Source organism: Sapajus apella, unplaced genomic scaffold, assembly GCF_009761245.1.
Source record: "Sapajus apella isolate SASKATOON/1434 unplaced genomic scaffold, GSC_monkey_1.0 scaffold77, whole genome shotgun sequence".
Taxonomy (NCBI): Eukaryota; Metazoa; Chordata; class Mammalia; order Primates; family Cebidae; genus Sapajus; species Sapajus apella.
In genome coordinates this window covers 8741487-8761273 of record NW_022437017.1, presented here as the reverse complement: position 1 = coordinate 8761273, position 19787 = coordinate 8741487, and the positions used below count along the sequence as shown (strand labels likewise).

The following is a 19787-nucleotide window of genomic DNA, read 5'->3' as shown; positions in this document are numbered from 1 at the left end:
GCATGCCAGGGACCCGGTGAAGTCCTTTTACAAATGGCCAATTGCCCCAGAGCGACTGCCGCCAGGCGAACTCACCCCCCTCCTCCGCTCGAGTCTCCTCCCCAATCAAAACGGCCATTGAGAGTTTTACGGGAAGTGGCCGTAAAGCCTCCACCCGCTTTCGGCCAGGCCCAAACTGAGAGGGCCACGGGGTTGGAGCTGAAAATCCATCAACACCTAGAAGGTACATCCTAGCCCATCCCGGCAGTGGGAATGCCTTTTTTTTTGGTGGGGGGATTTCTTTTGGAATTAAACGTTTTAGGGACTCGAGATGTTTTGTTTCAGCTAAGTACTGAATAACGCCCTGCCTGAGAGAGCAAGAGAGAGAGAGACAGAGAGAGAGAGAGAGAGAGTGCACGTATGAGAACACAGCTATAAAATAATACAAGGTTTCTTGTCCTTAAAGGGGTTCTCGGAGGCAGGGACTCCGACCAGCAAGGGGTCGTTCCGGGCGTGTTGCTCACAGTAGCTCATGAGGTCAGATGCTGCTTTGGAGACCTGTGATCGGGCACAAGGAAGAAAGAGAGATAAGAGGCCATACACCCGGGTTCACAGCAGCACCGTCCCCGACAGCCACAGGCAGAAACAGCCCAGGAGCCCATGGACGGGGGCGTGGGCAAAACATGTGGCCCAGCCACACCCTGGAATATTACTCAGCCATGAAAAGGGGCGCGGCTCTGACACAAGCCACAGTGTGGATGCATCTTAAGGACCCCATGCTCAGGGAGAGACGCCAGACACAGAAGACCAGGAAGTCTGTGATCCATCCTTCCTCCCTTCCTTCTTTCCTTCCTTCCTTCCTTCCTTCCTTCCTTCCTTCCTTCCTTCATTCCCTCATTCCCTCCCTCCCTCCCTCCCTTCCTTCCCTCCTTCCTTCTTTCCTTCTTTCTTTCTTTCAGATGGAGTTTTGCTCTTGCTGCCCAGGCAGGCGTGCAATGGCGCGATCTCGGCTCACCGCAAACTCCGCTTCCCAGGTTCAAGCGATTTTCCTGCCTCAGCGCCCCAAGTAGCTGAGATTACAGGCGTGCGCCACCACGCCCGGCTAATTTTTTGTATTTCCAGTAGAGATGGGGTTTCACCATGTTGGTCAGGCTGGTCTCGAACTCCCAACCTCAGGCGATCCGCCCGCCTCGGCCTCCCACAGTGCTTGGATTACAGGCGTGAGCCACCGCGGCCGGCCCATCTGTTTGTTTTTGAGACAGGCTCTCGCTCTGTCCCCAGGCTGGAGTGCGGTGGTGTCATCACAGCTGCCTGCAGCCTCCACCTCCTGGGCTCAAGTGATTCTCCCTCCGTAGCCTCCCAAGTAGCTGGGACTACAGGAGTGAGCCACTACATCTGGCCATTATTTTTATTTTTTATTTAGTTTTTAGAGATGGAGTCTTGCTCTGTCCCCCGGGCTGGAGTGCAATGGCACGATCTTGACTCACCGAAACATCTGCCCCTCGGGTTCAAGTGATTCTCCCGAGCCTCAGCCTCCCAAGTAGCTGGGATTATAGGCGCGTGCCGCCACCACGCCCAGCTAATTTTGTATTTTTAGTAGAGACGGGGTTTCTGTTACCACCATGCCAGGGTAATTGCTGTATTTTCAGTAGAGATGGGGTTTCGCCATGTTGGCCAGCCTGGTCTGGAACTCCTGACCTCAGGTGACCCGCCGGCCTGGGCCTCCCAAAGTGCTGGGATTACAGGCGTGAACCATGGCACTCAGCCTGGCCAGTAGTTTTAGAATAATTTTCTTGTACAGAGGAGGGTCTCACTATGTTGCCCAGGCTAGTCTCAGACTCCTGGGCTCAGGCAATCCTTCCTCGAAGGACTCCAAAAGTGCTGAGGTTACAGGCGTGAGCTGCCTCGCCCGGCCAGTACATCTGCACCCCAGATCCTCCATCCTCTTTTGGACCCCAAGGATGCCTGGGACCTTGGCTCCTCAAACGGCCAGGAACCTGTGGGACAGCTTCGGGGTCTTGCCCAGCTGGGCAGCGGGGCGCGGGGAGGCGCATACCCATGAAGTGAGCCCACCGGCTGCGGCCTGGCTGGCTTTCTAGACTTCTATTTGGGAAGCGGCCCTCCTGGATGACAGAAATAGCCTCCAGACCGTGAAAATAGCTGGCATTGTGGCTCCAGCACTCGGCCCGTTCGGCACGCCCCCCGTGCCCGCCGTGGCGGGCTGCAGAGCCCCGAGATCCTGGCTGCTGAGGCTCTGTGGCTCTGGTCGCTGCGCTGCAGCTGGGGATGTAAAACCTCAGGCGCGATTGGGAGCGGGGACGGGTCAAATCCTGGCTCCCCCGAGGCCCAACATTCAAAGGGGCGGTGGGGGCCCCTCCTCGACATCAAACGGGGCGGGATGAATCACCGCCCTCCTCCGGGGCTGGGGGTTGGCACCGACTCAAAAAAGGAAAACCACTTCAACCAGGGCTTTCTCTTTCTTCAGCCCAAAAGAATGCTTTGAATGCTCAGGTCTGTCCTCAGCAGTCAGCTTTCTGGAACGTTCAGACACCTCGTGGGGGGCAGACCCCTCCCCTCCTGGCTGGATCTCGAGGGAGGCTCACCGGCTGATCAGAACCGTTTCGCCTCCCGCGCCTCCTGGCCGGCAGGGATGAGCCCGTCTGCCCCGAGGGCCGGGCACCCCTTCCCGTGGCCAGTGATGACAAGCTGAGGTCTGAATGGACATGTGGCGATGGCTGACTTTATGGCGCTCGAGGGCGGACCATGCTGCCCCGGTGTTTGGGTAAATGGTTTTCTAGATGTTGCCGTGAAGGCTGTTTTTCCTTTCCTGGTTATTATTATTATTTTTTTGAGACAGATTCTCGCTTTGCCCCCAGGCTGGAGTGCAGTGGCGTGACCTCGGCTCACAGAAACCTCCATCTCCCAGGTTCAAGTGAATCTCCTGCCTCAGCCCCCGAAAGTGTGAGCCAGCACGCGCGGCCTGTTTTTTCTTTGGTTGAGATGGGGTCTTGCTGTGTTGCCCAGGCTGGAATTAAACTCCTGATCTCAAGTGATCCTCACGCCTCAGCCTCCCAAGGTGCTGGGATTACAGATGTGAGCCACTGTGCCTGGCACCCAAAATAATTTTTGTTTTTTAGATGTAATTAACATTTAAATCCGTAGACCTCAAGCATAGCAGGTGACCCTCTGTAATGCAGGTGGGCCTCATGAGAAAAGGCTGGGGTCCTTCCAGGAGGAGGGAACTCTGCCTCCAGGTGGCCTTGGGATTTAAGCCTCAGCACCAGCTCTTCCCTGTCTCCAGCCTGCTGCTCTGCCCTGCACATTTCAGAACTTGCCTTAAAATAAATCTCTCTGGGTCAGGCGTGGTGGCTCACACCTGTAATCCCAGCACTTTGAGAGGCAGGCAGATGACTTGAAGTCAGGAGTTCGAGACCAGACTGGGCACCATGGTGAAACCCCATCTCAACTAAAAATATAAAAAATTACCTGGGCGTGGGGAGTGATCCCAGCTACTGGGGAGGCTGAGGCAGGAGAATTGCTTGAATTGGGGAGGTGGAGGCTGCAATTATCCCAGATCATGCCACTGCACTCCAGCCTCAAAGAAAAAAAACCAGCAACTCTTTCCACACAGTCTCTCTCTCTGTCTCTCTCTCTCTCTCTCTCTGGTCTGTTTTCCCAACTAACACACGTGTCGCTGGAGCAAAGCTAATCTAGAAGCTTAGTAAAACCACCCGGGTCTTCCACAATGAGATGCCCAGGTCCGTGTGTGGCCACCTGCCAGCTGTGTTCCGGGCAGGAAACAGCCCCTCGGGCAAGCCCTGAGGTCCCTGCAAAGTGGACCCAGGCCTGGGGAGCAGGCGCCTTTGAAAACTGCCGAGCACCATTCTCCTGTTCGAGGCCTCGGGCCTATCCTTCCAGAGTCTCCACCTGAGAGTGGGACACCTGGGAGCCCTGGGTGTCACGAGTGTGGACTTAAAATTGAGCAGTGTGGCCCATCCGTGCGCTGGACCACCACTCGGCTGGGAAAAGGAGGCTGGCTGTGCCGGGCCACAGCACGGAGTCACCTCGAGGATGTCGCACTGCATGAGGGAAGCCAGACACAGGAGGCCACACAGGGTGTGATCCCATTTCTTTTTTTTTTTTTGAGACGGAGTCTCACTCTGTCACCCAGGCTGGAGTGCCGTGGTGCGATCTCGGCTCACTGCAACCTCAGCCTCCCAGGTTCAAGTGATTCTCCAGCCTCAGCCTCCCGAGTAGCTGGGATTAGAGGCACGTGCCACCATGCGCGGCTAATTTTTGTGTTTTTAGTAAAGACGGGGTTTCACCATGTTGGCCAGGCTGGCCTCGAACTCCTGACCTCAGGTGATCCACCAACCGCGGCCCCCCAAAGTGCTGGGATTACAGGCGTGAGCCACCGCGCCCAGCTGTGTGATCCCATTTCTATGAAATGTCCAGGACAGGCCGATCCACAGAGGCAGGGAGGGGACTCCCTGGGTTGTAGGGCCCCACTCCGATGCAGGTGGGCCTCATCTAATCAGTTGAAGGCCTTAAGAGAAAAAGGCGGGGGTCCTTCCAGGAGGAGGGAACTCTGCGTCCAGGTTTGAACGGCAGCTCCACAGGAACTCGTGGCTAATGAGAATAGGGTTTTCTGGTTGGGGATGATGGAAAATTCTGGAATTAGATGGCGGTGATGGTGGCACACAGTGTGAATGTGCTCTCTGTCACTCAACTGTGCACTTTCAAAAGGCTACTTCCACTTTATGTGAATTACTATCTTTTCAAAGTCTGTCAGGATGACTGACGGCCTAACCACTCATGATCTCACTGTTTCCGTGTCCTGGTTTCTGACAGGTCACATGTCTGTGGGCAGGAACTCTTGTCTTTTTAACTTTCTTTTTTTTTTTTTTTTTGGGGGGTGTCGCTCTTTTTTTCCCCCCGGTGGTGCAATGGCGCGAGCTCGGCTCACCGCAACCTCCGCCTCCTGGGTTCAGGCAATTCTCCTGCCTCAGCCTCCTGAGTAGCTGGGATTACAGGCACGCGCCACCATGCCCAGCTAATTTTTTGTATTTTTAGTAGAGACGGGGTTTCACTGTGTTGACCAGGATGGTCTCGATCTCTTGACCTCGTGATCCACTCGCCTCGGCCTCCCACAGTGCTGGGATTACAGGCGAGAGCCACCGCGCCCGGCCTTAACTTTCTTTAGGACAAAAATCAAGCTTTATTTATTTATTTTTGAGACAGAGTACTTGCTCTGTCACCAGGCTGGAGTGCAGTGGTGGAATCTTGGCTCACTGCAGCCTCCGCCTCCCGGGTTGAAGCGATTTCTTGCCTCAGCCTCCCGAGTAGCTGGGATTATAGGCGCCCACCACCACATCTGGCTAATTTTTGTATTTTTAGTAGAGATGGGGTTTCACTGTATTGGCCAGGCTGGCCTTGAACTCCTGACCTCAGGTGATCCGCCCTCCTTGGCCTCCCAAAGTCTTGGGATTACAGGTGTGAGCCACCGCGCCTGGCCTCAAGTGTGATCTTTGTCAAAAACTCCAAATAACCCAGAAGTGAAACAAGGAGAGGGCACTGTGTCTCCTCCCGCCTCGGACTGGGTCTCTGTTTCATCCTCGTCCGTCATAGCCGAGGATCTGGACAGAGCGATGCTGACCAGGGAGACAAAGCCTCCTCTCCACGGGGCGCGGTGCGTTTACAAAGCACATTACATTGCTGCACGAACCCACGAGATTGGCCGCCTCTTTCTGCAGAGGAAAGGGAGGCTCAGAGAGGCTGAGGGACGGCCCCAAGGTCACACAGCAAGAGGCACAGCCGTGGTGCAAACCTGTGCCCTCCCACCAAGCCTCCTGCCCACCATTTGCTGGGCACCCACAGGCTGCTCCTCGCCTCCTCCTGGCGCGCGCCTGGCTCACCTTGATGCGCTCGATCCCGGCTTCGATACGCAGCTGTTCCACCAGCTTCCGGGCCTGGGCTATGTTGTTAGTGGCTGACATTGTCTGCCATCAGCTCCGGGCCCCCGGCGTCCAGAGAGCTGTGGGGGAAGCAGAGGGGTGTGGGTCAAAGCCCCGCTCCGGCCTCTTTTATGTTTTCAGTACATAAAGGAGTATAATTGGCCGGGCGCGATGGCTCACGCCTGTCATCCCAGCACTTTGGGACGCTGAGGCGGGTGGATCACGAGGTCCAGAGATCGAGACCAGCCTGGCCAACATGGTGAAACCCCGTCTCTACTAAAAATACAAAAATTAGCCAAGTGTTTGGCACATGCCTGTAATCCCAGCTACTTGGGAGGCTGAGGCAGAAGAATCTCCTGAACACAGGAGGGGAGGTTGCAGTGAGCAGAGATGGCGCCACTGTGCTCCAGCCTGAGCGACAGAGCAAGACTCCATCTCAGAAAAAAAAAAAGTATTACTTTCCATGTTGCAAAAATTTAAAAACCTATTTATTTATTTATTTTTTAAAGAGATGGGATTTCACCATATTGGTCAGGCTGGTCTCGAACTTCTGACCTCAGGTGATCCACCCGCCTCGGCCTCCCAAAGTGCTGGGATTACAGGCGTGAGCCATAAAACCTATTTTAGTATAAAACTTATAAGCAACCACTGTTGAGAAAATTAGTAAGATACAGAAAAGGAAAAAAAATCTCCCATAATTTCTCTACTTAATATAACCACTGTTGACATGACAGCTATTTCTACCAGAATATATTCTTTTCTCTTTCTTTTTTTTTTTTTTTGAGATGGAGTCTCACTCTGTCGTCAGGTCCGAGTGCGGTGGTGTAATCTAGGCTCACGGCAACCTCCGCCTCCCGGGTTCAAGCGATTCTCCTGCCTCAGCCTTCTGGGTAGCTGGGATTACAGGCATGTGCCACCACGCCTGGCTCATTTTTTGTATTTTTGGTAGAGACAGGATTTCACTATGTTGGTCAGGCTGGTCTCGAACTCCCGACCTCAGGTGATCCACCCGTCTTGGCCTCCCAAAATGCTGGGATTACAGGTGTGCACCCCCACACTGGCCCCTCCTCTATGTCCTTCACACTCAGCCCGTCAGGAGCCTGTGCTGTGCTTCTTGAATTCTCCTGGAACAACCTAGGACCTCAACAGGGCAGGTGATGATGAGATGCAGAGTCTCTTGGGGGGGTCTGTGGAATCCCCTAAGACCTCATGTGGGGGTGACTCTGCTCCCCATGGAGCACTGGGTGGTGTCTGGGACATTTGTGGCTGTCATGACTGGGGGGTGCCCCTGGCATGGGGGGGCTGGAGGCCAGGGATGCCGTCCAGCACGATGCAGTGCCTGGGACGGCCCCACCCCAGGGAACAACCCTGCCCCACGTGTTGGCTGTGACCAGGTTAAAGAAACCTGCTTAGTAGGACCCAGCGAGGGGGTCAGTGCTGATGGGGGTGGCAGGGGCAGGGGCCAGGTTCAAGAGTCCTGGGCAGCCACAGTCCCAGCCGGGCAGCTGTGAGTTGTTAATGAAGCCGCGCCCCGTGTCACGGCGTCACCGTCTGTTTTGCAGAGCCAGGCAGCCGCAGAAAAGCCACGGCAGATTCCAGAGTTTTCAAAAAATGTCTCCTCAGTGGTAAGAAAGAAGGGACTGTCCATGCATTCCACACCGCAGGAGAATGACTCTCCAGGGCCTGGGATGTGTGGCGCAGTTCTGTTTCTGTAACATGTTTAAGAGGACTTTTTTTAAAAAAACAATTTTTTATTTATTGCTCAGGCTGGAGTGCAATGGTGCGATCTCAGATCACTGCAGCCTCCGCCTCGAGGGTTCAAGTGATTCTGCTACCTCACCTTCCAGAGTAGCTGGGACTACAGCCATGAGCCACCGCCCGTGGCTAATTTTTTGCATTTTTGGCAGAGATGGGGTTTCACTGTCTTGGCCAGGCTGGTCTTGAACTCCTGACCTGGTGATCAGCCCACCTTGGTCTCCCAAAGTGCTGGGATTACAGGCATAAGCCACCAGGCCCAGCCAACATTTTTTTTTTTTTTTTTTGAGACAGGGTCTCGCTCTGTCACCCAGGCTGGAATGCAGTGACTCGATCTCAGCTCCCTGCAGCTGTGCTTCTGCGGCTCTCCCACTTTGTCCTCTCAAGTAGCTGGGATTACAGGTGCATGTGCCACCACGCCCGGCGAATCTCTGTATTTTGGTAGAGACGGGGTTTCACCATGTTGGCCGAGCTGGTCTCGAACTCCTGGTCTCAAGTGATCTGCCTGCCTCGGCCCCTAAAGGTGCTGGGAGGCTGGACATGAGTCCAGGAGTTTGAAACCAGCCCGGGCAACACAGCACGACCCTCTCTCTATAAAAAATTTGCAAATTAGCTGGGCGTGGGTGGCATACTCCTGTGGTCCCGGCTACTTGGGAGGCTGAGGTGGGAAGTTGAGGCCAGACTGGGCGACTCAGTGAGACCCCATCTCTGAATAAATAAGTAAATAAAAGGGCAACTGAGCCCTGTTAGTGCCTCAGCGACAGTGACGAAGCCACAGGCCTCCACGGTGATAAGCTCACAGAGAGCCTCACACACCAGTGAGCAGAACACTGAACACTGCGGAACCTGACTGAAGCCGGGAACGTGTGACTGTCTGGCTGTGATCCTGCCCACAGCTTTACCAAATGTGACCACCAGGCACGGCCGGGGAATGACACAGAACTCCTCTACACGTTTTGTGAGCACTGGATGGGACCCCACCGCAATCTCAATAAAAGGGTCAATTAAAAAAAAAATCCCTTTGACACTGCCCAGCCGCCTTGGTTTCCAGCAGACGTCCCGCCCCCACTTTTTGGGGGCAGAGAAGGCCCAATCTGTCTGCTCTAGAGGCAGAGCCCACGTGTGGCCGCCCAGAGGGCTCCCATTCCAGAAAGCTTCAAAGCAGCCACAAAACGTCCAGCTCAGGGAAAACCGCCCTTGGTTCAGCTTAAAAATACCTAAATTACTCAGTGCTAAAAATATGAGCACACAGAGAACAAACGGGTCGGCCCCACCCCCTGTTTTCCTTGGAAGGCCAGGGGGTCCTATTTCACATCCACAATCAGGAGCGTCCACACACACCCTGGGCACCCACTACCCTGGGCCACCCCCCCCCCCCCCCCCCCCCCGACATTTCCACGTGAGCATCAGGGCCTGAGTCTTGCCGGCTTTTCTGTTTTGAACAAAATTCCCTGAGAGAGGCTCCCTTTGGACTGGGGAGTAACTCCGGCCTGCCAGAAAGGCCACAGAGGGCTGCGCTGTGTGTGTGTGTGTGTGTGTGTGTGTGTGAGCATGTGTTCCTATGTTTTTGTATTTTCGTGTATGTCAATGTGCACATGACTGTACATGTATGTGTGGCTGTGTATGTACATGTGATGTGCATGGCACTGTGCACATATGTACTTGCATGTGCGTGCACACATGTTTGTATGTGTACTGTGTGGGTTCATGTGTGTGTATACACTTATGCTAGCATGCACAAGCGTGCACATGTGTACACATACATGTGTGCGCATGTGTGTGGGCACATGTACATGTCACTGGGTGTGTGCATATGTGCGTCCATGGGTGTGTAAATGTGTCTGCATGTGTACATGCATGTGTGTATGTGTGCATGGGCATGTTACTGTGTGCATGTGTGCATGCACGTGTGTGGGCACATATATTGCTATGGATGTGGGCATATGTGTGGGCATGTGTAAGTCACTGGGGTTAGTACATATGTGCAGGCGTGGGTGGGTACATGTGTCTGCATGTGTGCACACATGTGTGAGCATGTATGTCACTGGGTGTATACATATATGCATGCATGGGCATGTACATATGTCTGCATGTGTGTGCACCTTGCATGTGCATGTGTGCATATGTGCATGCTAGCATCCACAAGTGTGCATGTGTATGTGTGTACATACATGCGTGTGTGCACATGTACATGTGTACACATAGGTGTGCATATCAGCATGCATATGAGTCTGTGCATCTGTGTACATGAACATATGGGACATGTCCATCTGTGTCTATATGAATGCATGTGCATATGTACATATGTGTATCTATGTGTACGTGTCTGCATGAGTGTGTGCATAGGTGTATGTGTGAGGGCATGCCTGTCAGTGTGCACATGTATGTGCACGTGTGTGGGCATGTCACTGTGCATGTGTGTGTGCACGTGTGGGCATGTATGTTGCTATGGGTGTGTGCATGTGTGTGTGCATATGTACATGTCACTGTGGTGTGTGCATATGTGCATGCGTGGGTGTGTACGTGTGTCTGCACGAGTGTGGGCGTGTCACTGTATATGTGCATATGTGTGTGGCCATGTATGTTGCTACTTGTGTGTCCGTGTGTGTGTGCACGTGTGTGGGCATGTGTATATGTCACTGTGGGTGTGTGCATATGTGCATGGGTCGGTGTGTACATGTGTGTCTGCAAATGTGTGTGTGCATGCAGGTGCACGTGCATGTGTATGCCCGCACTGAGAAGCCGAGACTCAGACACAGATTGCATCACCCATGCGGCCGCCTCCCCAAGTCCTCGTCTCGGTGGGTGTCACCAGCCCACAGTGACTCAGGAGCAGCCATGCCCCAGCTGAGGACTCAGCCAACACCAGCCGAGCTGGCCACGCGCTGAGTCAGCCAGGAACGCCCCTCCCAGCGGCCTCCCTGAAGAGGCACGGTGTGCCGGGCAACCCCACATGAACGCACTTGCCTGGGGGCCCCGGGAGCCTGCGGGAGGTGGTCAGCCCTGTCCTGAGGGTCGGCCCTGCCTCGGTGCGCAGGCCTTTCGGGGAGGCAAGGCTCCAGGCATGACTCCAGCCGAGGTTCTCCAAAAATATAACTGAAGAGGGACGCTGCTGGGCCCTGAGCTGGCCTCCTGGCAAAAGGCTCATAGCCACACCCGAGTCTAAGCCTGCCTCGTGCAGACAAATCCCACCCGTGCCTGAGCGTCAAGAAGGATGAGGGTGCCCCCACCCCAGGGCAGAGTGGGAATCTGTGGCTGCTCAAGGGAGGGTCAGCAGATCTGGGCTTCTGAGACCCAAGGCTCCAGTGCACAAGGGTGAGCGAAGCCACAGGAGAGGAGCTGGCAGCAGGGCAGGGAGGGTGGTGGGGACACAGGAGTCACCGGGGAGCCTCGGCCCTTAACCCTTACAGCCGGCAGGTATCCCCAGGGAAAACAAATGAAAAGAAATACAAAGACACATATAGAAAGGTGTTTATAACTGTGTTATGTGTAAGAGTTAAAAGTTGGAATAAAACCCAATGCTCTGATTTTTTTTTTTTTTTTTTAGATGGAATCTCACTCTGTCGCCCAGGTGGGAGTGCACTGCCGTGATCTCGGCTCACTGCAACCTCCGCCTCCCAAGGTTCTCCTGCCTCGGCCTCCCGAGCAGCTGGGACTATGGGTGCCCACCACCATGCCCGTTTAATTTTTATATTTTTAGTAGAGACAGGGTTTTGCCATGTTGCCCAGGCTGGTCTCGAACTCCTGACCTCAGCTGATCCACCCGCCTCGGCCTCCCAAAGTGCTGGGATTACAGACATCAGCCACTGTGCCCGGCCTGCTACTAGTTTATAATATACACTTATGCTACATTATATTAAAATATTATAAATTTATTACATATTTGTATGTATTGTCATTATATATTTACATGTTTACGCATATACTTCCATTTATACTCATATATTTATATGTCATTTATCATGCATTTATTACATGACTTGAAGATTCATCCACTATATATTCAGTCATGTATTATTAATTATATAGTTTTATTGGTATTTATATCTTTATATTACACACTTATTGCATATTTGTATATTTATTCATCACTTATATAATTCATGCAGTATTAATTAGTTTGATTTCTATTTTGACATTTATATTGTTTGCTATTAATTTTATATTTGTATTTATATTTAGATTGCTATTTTATATCTGTATATATGTATTCGTTATATAGGTATATAATCTGTTATAAGTTTATTGATTATCATTTATCTTAAGTTTTTTTTTTTGAGACAGAGTCTCACTCTGTCGCCTAGGCTGGAGTGCAGTGGCCTGATCTCGGCTCACCGCAACCTCCGTCTCCCAGGTGATTCTCCTGCCTCAGCCTCCCGAGTAGCTGGTATTACAGGCATGCACCACCAATTTTGTGTTTTTAGTAGAAATGGGGTTTCTCCATGTTGGTCAGGCTCATCCCAAACTCCCGACCTCAGGTGATCCACCCACCTCGGCCTCCCAAAGTGCTGGGATTACAGGCGTGAGCCACCCCACCCAGCCAGGGGCTTAATTTTATTAGCATCCCAGAATGCTCTGTGACTAGGAGAGGCCTCACAGGGCTGGAGCCTTCCCCCAAGACTCACGCCCCATCACATTTGAAGAGAGTGAGACCACAGCTCCCACAGAGGAGGGAACCCTGGAAGAGTGTCGGCCAGAAATCTGCCCTGGCTCTACCAAGCTGTGTGGCCTTGGGAAAGTTGCCTTCCCTCTCTGAGCCCCAGTGACCTCTCCTGGAATGCTCAGAGGGACACTCCCATCCCAGCACGAGGCCTGGCCCCCGGGTTCCTGTGCCAGCAAATGGGGGTCCCAGAGTCTGGCAGTCAAGGAGAGGGCCCTCTTCTAGGCACCTGTGGCAAATGCCAAGAATAAACACAGCCGCTGGGAAGACAAGGGCTGGTTTGCTGGTTTGCCGGGAGCCCTTGAGAAATCTCAGCCCCCGTGGACTTGCACCCTGCTGCCACTCCCCTGCCCTGCCCTGAGGCTGGGGTGCAGCTGGGAACTGCAACAGCCCTGCCGGCCATTTTCGTGTCTTTTTTTTTTAGAGAGTTTTGTCCTTGTCGCGCAGGCTGGAGTGCAAATAGCAAGATCTCAGCTCACCGAAACCTCCGCCTCCCGGGTTCAAGTGATTCTCCTGCCTCAGACTCCCAAGTAGCTGGGATCACAGGCATGTGTCCCCATGCCAGCTAATTTTTGTATTTTTAGTAGAGATGGGGTTTTTCCATGTTGGTGAGGCTGGTCTCGAACTCCCGACCTCAGGTGATCCGCCAGCCACAGCCTCCCAAAGTGCTGGGATCACAGGCGTGAGCCGCTGTGCCCAGGTCACTTTTGTATGTGTTGTTGAACTGAAGGCAGGAGCTTGGGCAAAGCCCTTCTTCTTTTGAGACTTAAAGGCCAGAAGAGAGTCTTGTAAACTCCGTGATTACTTCCAAAAGTCTTGGGTGGCCAGTCATGCTTAGATCACTTCCGTGTCATTTGTGGACTTGATGAGGGACGAAAGGGCCTCGGGGGACTGTGAGTTGCATCAACCTCTTGCTGAATTGACAGAATTTCCAAGTTTCAGGGAGAGGTGAGGTCATTTCCAGGGATCTCATTCAAGGGATACAGGTGGACACCTGTCCCTGAAGAAGGAACACCGAGCCCGTGCCTGGAAATGGAAAGCCTAGGACTCGAATCCCGGCTCTGCTTCCTCAAGTGGAAAATCAGAGGGCTCCTCTCAGAGCTGAGGATGGGTCTTCATTTGTCATTCTGCAGCTCTGAGATCAAGATGACCTAGAATATCCATGACCTCCTTCCAAACGACCTGGACTTTGGGTTAAAATCTCTCTCGGTGGATTTTGGCTTGCACAACAGTGGGTTAGCTGCTAAGGACAAATGCAGTCTCCTGCTGAGGTGAACTGGAAAAGCTGGCTAGGGCCAGGGGCGGTGGCTCACGCCTGTCATCCCAGCACTTTGGGAGGCTGAGGTGGGAGGATCACTTGAGGTCAGGAGTTTGAGACCAGCTTGGCCAATATGGTGAAAACCCATCTCTACTAAAAATACAAAAATTGGCTGGGCACGGTGGCACCTGCCTGTAATCCCAGCTACTCAGGAGGCCGAGGCGGGAGAATCATTTAAACCTGGGAGGCAGAGGTTGTATGTAGTGAACTGACATTGTGCCACTGCACTCCAGCCTGGGTGACAGAGCGAGATCCTGTCTCACAAAAGAAAGAAAATCTGGGCTGGGCACAGTGGCTCAAGCCTGTAATCCCAGCACTTTGGGAGGCCGAGGTGGGCGGATCATGAGGTCAAGAGATCGAGACCAGCCTGGCCAACATGGTGAAACCCCGTCTCTACTAAAAATACAAAAATTAGCTGGGCATGGTGGCGCATGCCTGTAATCCCAGCTACTCAGGAGGCTGAGGCAGGAGAATCACTTGAACCCAGGAGGCAGAGGTTGCAGTGAGCTGAGATTGTGCCACTGCAGTCTAGCCTGGCGCCTGGCAACAGAGTGAGACTCTTGTCTCAAAAAAAAAAAAAAAAAAAAGAAAGAAAGAAAATCTGGACAGAATGTCAAAGCGTCTGCTCAAGTGTCTGCAGAGTTACTGAGGGTGGAGAATTTCCAGCCAGGATTTAGGGGAGGATGGAAGCCCGGAAAGAGAGCCTGGGTTTGGGGTTACGTTTTCCTGGGATGGGAGGGGGGTTTGCTGAGAGGTTGAGTGATATTTGTTATCAGCTTCACAAGGCCAAGGGTGCAGAGATTGAGGTCCAGGGCTTGCTGAGGGGAGAAGGCTCGGTAAACTCCCCCTTGGTGTGAGCTGGGACAATTTAACATTGCACTGTTAGAGTAAGGGTCACGGCTGGGCGTGGTGGCTCAGGTGTGCAATCTCAGCACTTTGGGAGGCAGAGGCTGGTGGATCACAAGGTCGGGAGTTTGAGAACAGCTTGGCAAACATGGCAAAACTACTAAAATGCAAATAAAAAATACAAAAATACTAAAACATACAAAATTACAAAATATTACTAAAAATATAAACATTAGGTGGATGCTGTGAGGCACACCTGTAATCCCAGCTACTTGGGATTCTGAGACGGGAGAATTGCTTGAACCCGGGAGACAGTGGTTGCAGTGAGCCGAGACTGCGCCACTGCACTCCAGCCTGGGTGGCTGAGCAAGACTTTGTCCCCCCCACCGCCAAAAAAGGAACAATTAAGAGGAAGCAGGCAGGCCCTTAGAGCAACAGCAGCTGAATTTTGAATCATCTCAATCCCTGGTACTGGATTAAGGTGGCCCCAGGTGCTGGAAGAAGTAAACATAAATCCTCTCTGGAGGAAGACAGTATCATCCCAGGCCTCAAATGATTTCTACATGCAAATCCACAAATACAATGTCTGCAAGTAAAAATAACCAGACATACAAGGAGCCAGGACCACATAAACACAAATCAGCAGAAATAACCAGCACTACAAACAGACCCACAGAGTTTCCATATGCTGGAACTGACGGAAGCTTTAAAATAACTGTGTTAAATTATGTCCAAGGAGATAAAAAGATAAGATTGGAATTTTAGCAGCAAATCAGAATAGGAAAAAAAAAAAGGAACCAGTGGATATGGAGAAAATGACAATATCTGAAAAGTAAGAAGTCAGTGGGAGAAATAAAAATTAGTGAACTAGAAGACAGAACAGAGAAAAATAACCAGAAAGAAGCAAGAAGACACAAAGAGAAAGAAACTACAGAAGAAAGGACAAAAGATGCAGAGGATGCAGTGAAGTATAACGTACATGTCATTGGAACACCAGAAGGAGAAGAGAATGAGGCAGGAACAATCTTTGAGGAGATATTGACCGATAACTTTCTAAAACTGATAAAAAAAAAAACACCTTAAGACACAGATGGAAGAATCTGTGAACCCCAGGCAAAATAAACCTCCTAAACAGTGGCAGAGAAATGGCCAATAAGCACATGAAATGGTGTCTAATGATTAGTCATCAGGGCAATAGGAATTAGAACCATCATGAGAGATTGCCTCTCATCCACTAGAGTGGCAAAAATTAAAAAGACTGACAACACTAAATATTTGGGAGGATGCAGAACTGCATGCATCACCCATTACTGATGGGAACGTGAGCGGTACAACCACCATTGAAAATGGCTTAGCAGTTTCTTATAAGGCTGAACACATACCTCACCTATGACCCAGCAATTCCGCTCCTAGGGATTTACTCAAGATAAATAAAAACAGATCTCCATACAAGGACTTGTACAAGATGTTCACAGGCTTTACTCATAGCAGCAAAAACTGGAAACAACCCAGATGCCTGTCAACAAGAGAATGTGTAAACAAGCCACAGCATTTCATGGAATGAAATACAGCTGCACAGCAGAACACAATCAGCCATGGGGAGATAAAGCAACATGTATGACTCTCAAATATATTTTGGCAAGCAACAGAAGCCGGATATTAGAGGTGCACAGGCTACAATTCCATTTATAAAAAGTTCAAGAATAGGCAAAGCTACGGTGATAGAAATCAGAACAGAGGTTGCTGCGTCTGGCCAGGCTGTTGACTAGATAGGGCCATGAAAGGCCGGGCACAGCCGGGGGCGGTGGCTCACGCCTATAAGCCCCGCACTTTAGGAGGCCAAGGCAGGCAGATCACAAGGTCAGGAGTTCAAGACCAGCCTGGCCAACATACTGAAACCCCTTCTCTACTAAAAATACAGAAAATTAGCCGGACATGGTGGTACACGCCTGTAGTCCCAGCTACTCAGGAGGCTGAGGCAGGAGAATTGCTTGAATCTAGGAGGTGGAGGTTGTGGTGAGCTGAGATCACACTACTGCCCCACTCTAGCCTGGGCAACAGCGTGAGAGCCTCTGTCTCAAAAAAAAAAAAAAAAAAAAAGAAAAGAAAAAGCCAGGGAAGAACTTCTAAGGTGATGGAAATGTTCTGTATCTTGGTTGAGTTGCTGGTGTACACAGATGTTCACATCTGCTAAAATCCGTCAAACTGTATATTTGAGATCTCTTCATGCTACTGCATTTGAATTGCTCTTTGATAAAATCAGTTAATTAGAAACAAAAATAAACAAACAAAAGTTGCCAGAGGGAAAAACAGCAGCAATTAGGTGGACCCAGTGAAGATACCCTTCAATAATTAAGGGGAAATAAGGGCATTTTCAGACAGACAAAACCAGACTTTCTCAACAGACTTGCCTTTTAGAAGGTAAAACTAGAGAAAAATAATTCCAGATGAACGGTAGATCCAGGAAGGAGTGAAAAAGAACAAAAATGTTGCACAGAAGAAAGAGCTTGATAAAAGAATTCTAAAGTTTGGCCGGGCGCGGTGGCTCACACCTGTAATCCCAGCACTTTGGGAGGCCGAGGTGGGCAGATCCCCTGAGGTCGGGAGTTCAAGACCAGCCTGACCAACATGGAGAAACCCCATCTCTGCTAAAAATACAAAATTAGCCAAGTGTGGTGGTATAGGCCTGTAGCCCCAGCTACTCAGGAGGCTGAGGCAGGAGAATCACGTGAACCCAGGAGGCGGAGGTTGCAGTGAGTTGAGATCACGCGACTGCACTCCAGCCGGGGCAAAAAGAGCAAAACTCCATCTCAAAGTAATGATAATAATAATTCTAAAGTTGCGGTGGAAGGATCAACAGGAAGTGAAAAACTCTGTAAAAGCCTTAGAACATCCATGAATTATAACAGCCATCAGCTCAGTACTCACAATCCACAACACAAGATGTCCTATGCTTCTACTGTTACATTTTTATTACACTATTTTGGTTATTGGATTCCAGTGACAGGAGTTATAAATATTACTTCAGCAGTTTACTGGTGATGCATTAATTTTGCAATTTCACCTGCACACAAAATGAAGCCACCATCTGAAAATATATATACATTCCCATCTGTTGTGACTGGTCCAAGGTCAGAGTGATAAGACTCAAGGCCAGTTGTCCCTGGAGACTTTGATTCAGTGCAGCCAGCCCCTCCCTGGACGTCTACTTCAGCAGTGCTCTGCAGCCTCAGGCAGATCAGTGGCCTCTGCTCCACCCCTCACTCCCTGCATCTCCTCCTAACAAAGTGCACTTCTGAAAATACAGTTGAATCTGTTCCTCTGCTACTCAGAAACCACCAACAGCTTCTAATCCTTTACACAATCAAGTGCCAAAATCAAGGCTTACTGTTCAATTCCCACTGCCAAAAATTCCTCCCCCAGCTCCGATTCTGTCAAAGAACTGCATCCTCTGATACATGGCTCCATGATCATCTCTCTCACCCTGTGGCCTCATGAGCTCAGCATTTTCCAGATTCTGAAACCCTGGAGGGGGCCATGTGGGAGATGGCCATCCCTGGGAAACTAAGACTCAGAGAAGGTAGACGGCTTACCCAGAAGATACTTATATTATAAGAAATTGGCTCTCATAATTGTGGAGGTTGAGAAGTCATAAGATGCATAATTGGTGGCTTTTCGGGTAAAGATGGCGGAGCGCGGGTGCGGCTTTTTGCTGATGACATGCAGCCCATCTGGTAAACTTGTCCAGATCAAATATGCTTTGACCACTGCAGCTGGAGGAGCCCGGTCAGTGGGAATTAAAGTTGCAAATGATGTGGCATTAGCAACTGAGAAAAAACAGAAATCATGAGCCAAGTGTGCACAGAGTGGAACTGATCACTGCATATAGGTCTGGTATACAGTGGCACAGGCCCAGATTAGAGTGCTTGTTCGCAGAGCTTGAAAACTTGCTCAACAAGCCGGGTGCGGTGGCTCACGCCTGTAATCCCAGCACTTTGGGAGGTCGAGATGGATGGATCACCTGAGGTCAGGAGTTCGAGACCAGCCTGGCCAACATGGTGAAACCCCCATCTCTATAAAAAAAAATAATAATAAATTAAAAAAAAAAAAAAAGAAAACTAGCTCAACAGCACTATGTTGGGTACCAAGAAGCCATTCCCACAGCTCAGCTGGTACAGAGAGTAGCTTCTGTGATGCAAGAATATACTCAGTTGGTGCTGTTCGTCCATTTGGAGTTTATTTGTGCTTGGAATGGGGGCAACCATGTTTATTTCAGTTGGGTCCATCTGGAGCTTACTCTGCCTGGAAAGCTACAGCAGTGGGAAAGAACTTTGTAAGTGGGAAAAGTTTCCTGGAGCAAAGAGATAAAGAAGATCTGGAACTTGAAGATGCCATTCCTACAGCCATCTTAACCCTAAAGGAAAGCTTTGAAGGGCACATGACAGAGGTTGACAAAGAAGCTGGAATCTGCCGTGGAGCTGGGTTTAGGAGGCTTGCTCCAACTGAAGCTAAGGATGATTGGCTGCTATGCCGTAACAATGAAGAGACCGAAAAATCCAGAATTTCACATAATCTATCTACTTAAACATGTTTAAAGTATGTTTTGTTTTGCAGACTTTTTGCACACTTATTTCTACTTGGTTTAAATTGACTGCTTTTAAAATGACTTATAAATCCTAATAAACTGTTAAACCCACCTCCCTCCTGCAAAAACAAAAAACAAAACCAGCCGGGCATGGTGGCTCACGCCTGTAATCCTAGCACTTTGGGAGGCAGAGGTGGGTGGATCACCTGAGGTCAGGAGTTCAAGACCAGCCTGGCCAACATGGTGAAACCCCATCTTTAAAAAAAAAAAAAGTTAAAAAAACAAAACAAAACAAAAACAAAAATGATGTACAATTGGCAAGCTAGAGACACATGAGAACGGTTAGTTTTTGTCTGAAAGCCAGCAGGCTTGAGACCCAAGAACAGATGTTTCATTTGGAGCCCAAAGGCTGGGAAAAAACCTCTCTGCCAGCTTGAAGGCTGCCAGGCAGGAGGAATTTTTCTCTTACTCAGCATTTTTGTTCTATCCTGGACTTCAACTGATTAGACGAGGCCCCACATTGGAGAGTGGGGAGCAATGTGCTTTACCCAGCCACTGGTTCATTTCATTCAGAAGAATTCTCCCAGACACAGCCAGAGTAACATTTATTTATTTATTTATTTATTTATTTATTTTTTTGAGACGGAGTTTCACTCTTGTTACCCAGGCTGGAGTGCAATGGTGCGATCT

The 19787-nt window shown here is 50.6% G+C and overlaps 1 protein-coding gene and 1 pseudogene across 2 annotated transcripts in view; one reads left to right on the top strand and one right to left on the bottom strand.

Annotated features, from left to right (window-relative positions):
• Positions 1-257: 257 nt before the first annotated feature.
• GNG7 (G protein subunit gamma 7) overlaps positions 258-19787 on the bottom strand; it is a 180466-nt gene continuing 160936 nt past the window's right edge. For both annotated transcript variants that reach the window (XM_032252334.1, XM_032252335.1), the window contains exons 4-5: positions 5895-6013; positions 258-537 (exon numbers count right to left, since the gene is read on the bottom strand). In XM_032252334.1, coding sequence (XP_032108225.1) covers positions 412-537; positions 5895-5975 — 207 coding nt within the window. In that variant the 5' untranslated portion in view covers positions 5976-6013 and the 3' untranslated portion in view covers positions 258-411. The remainder of the gene's footprint in view (positions 538-5894; positions 6014-19787) is intronic.
• LOC116532803 lies at positions 18188-19203 on the top strand (annotated as a pseudogene).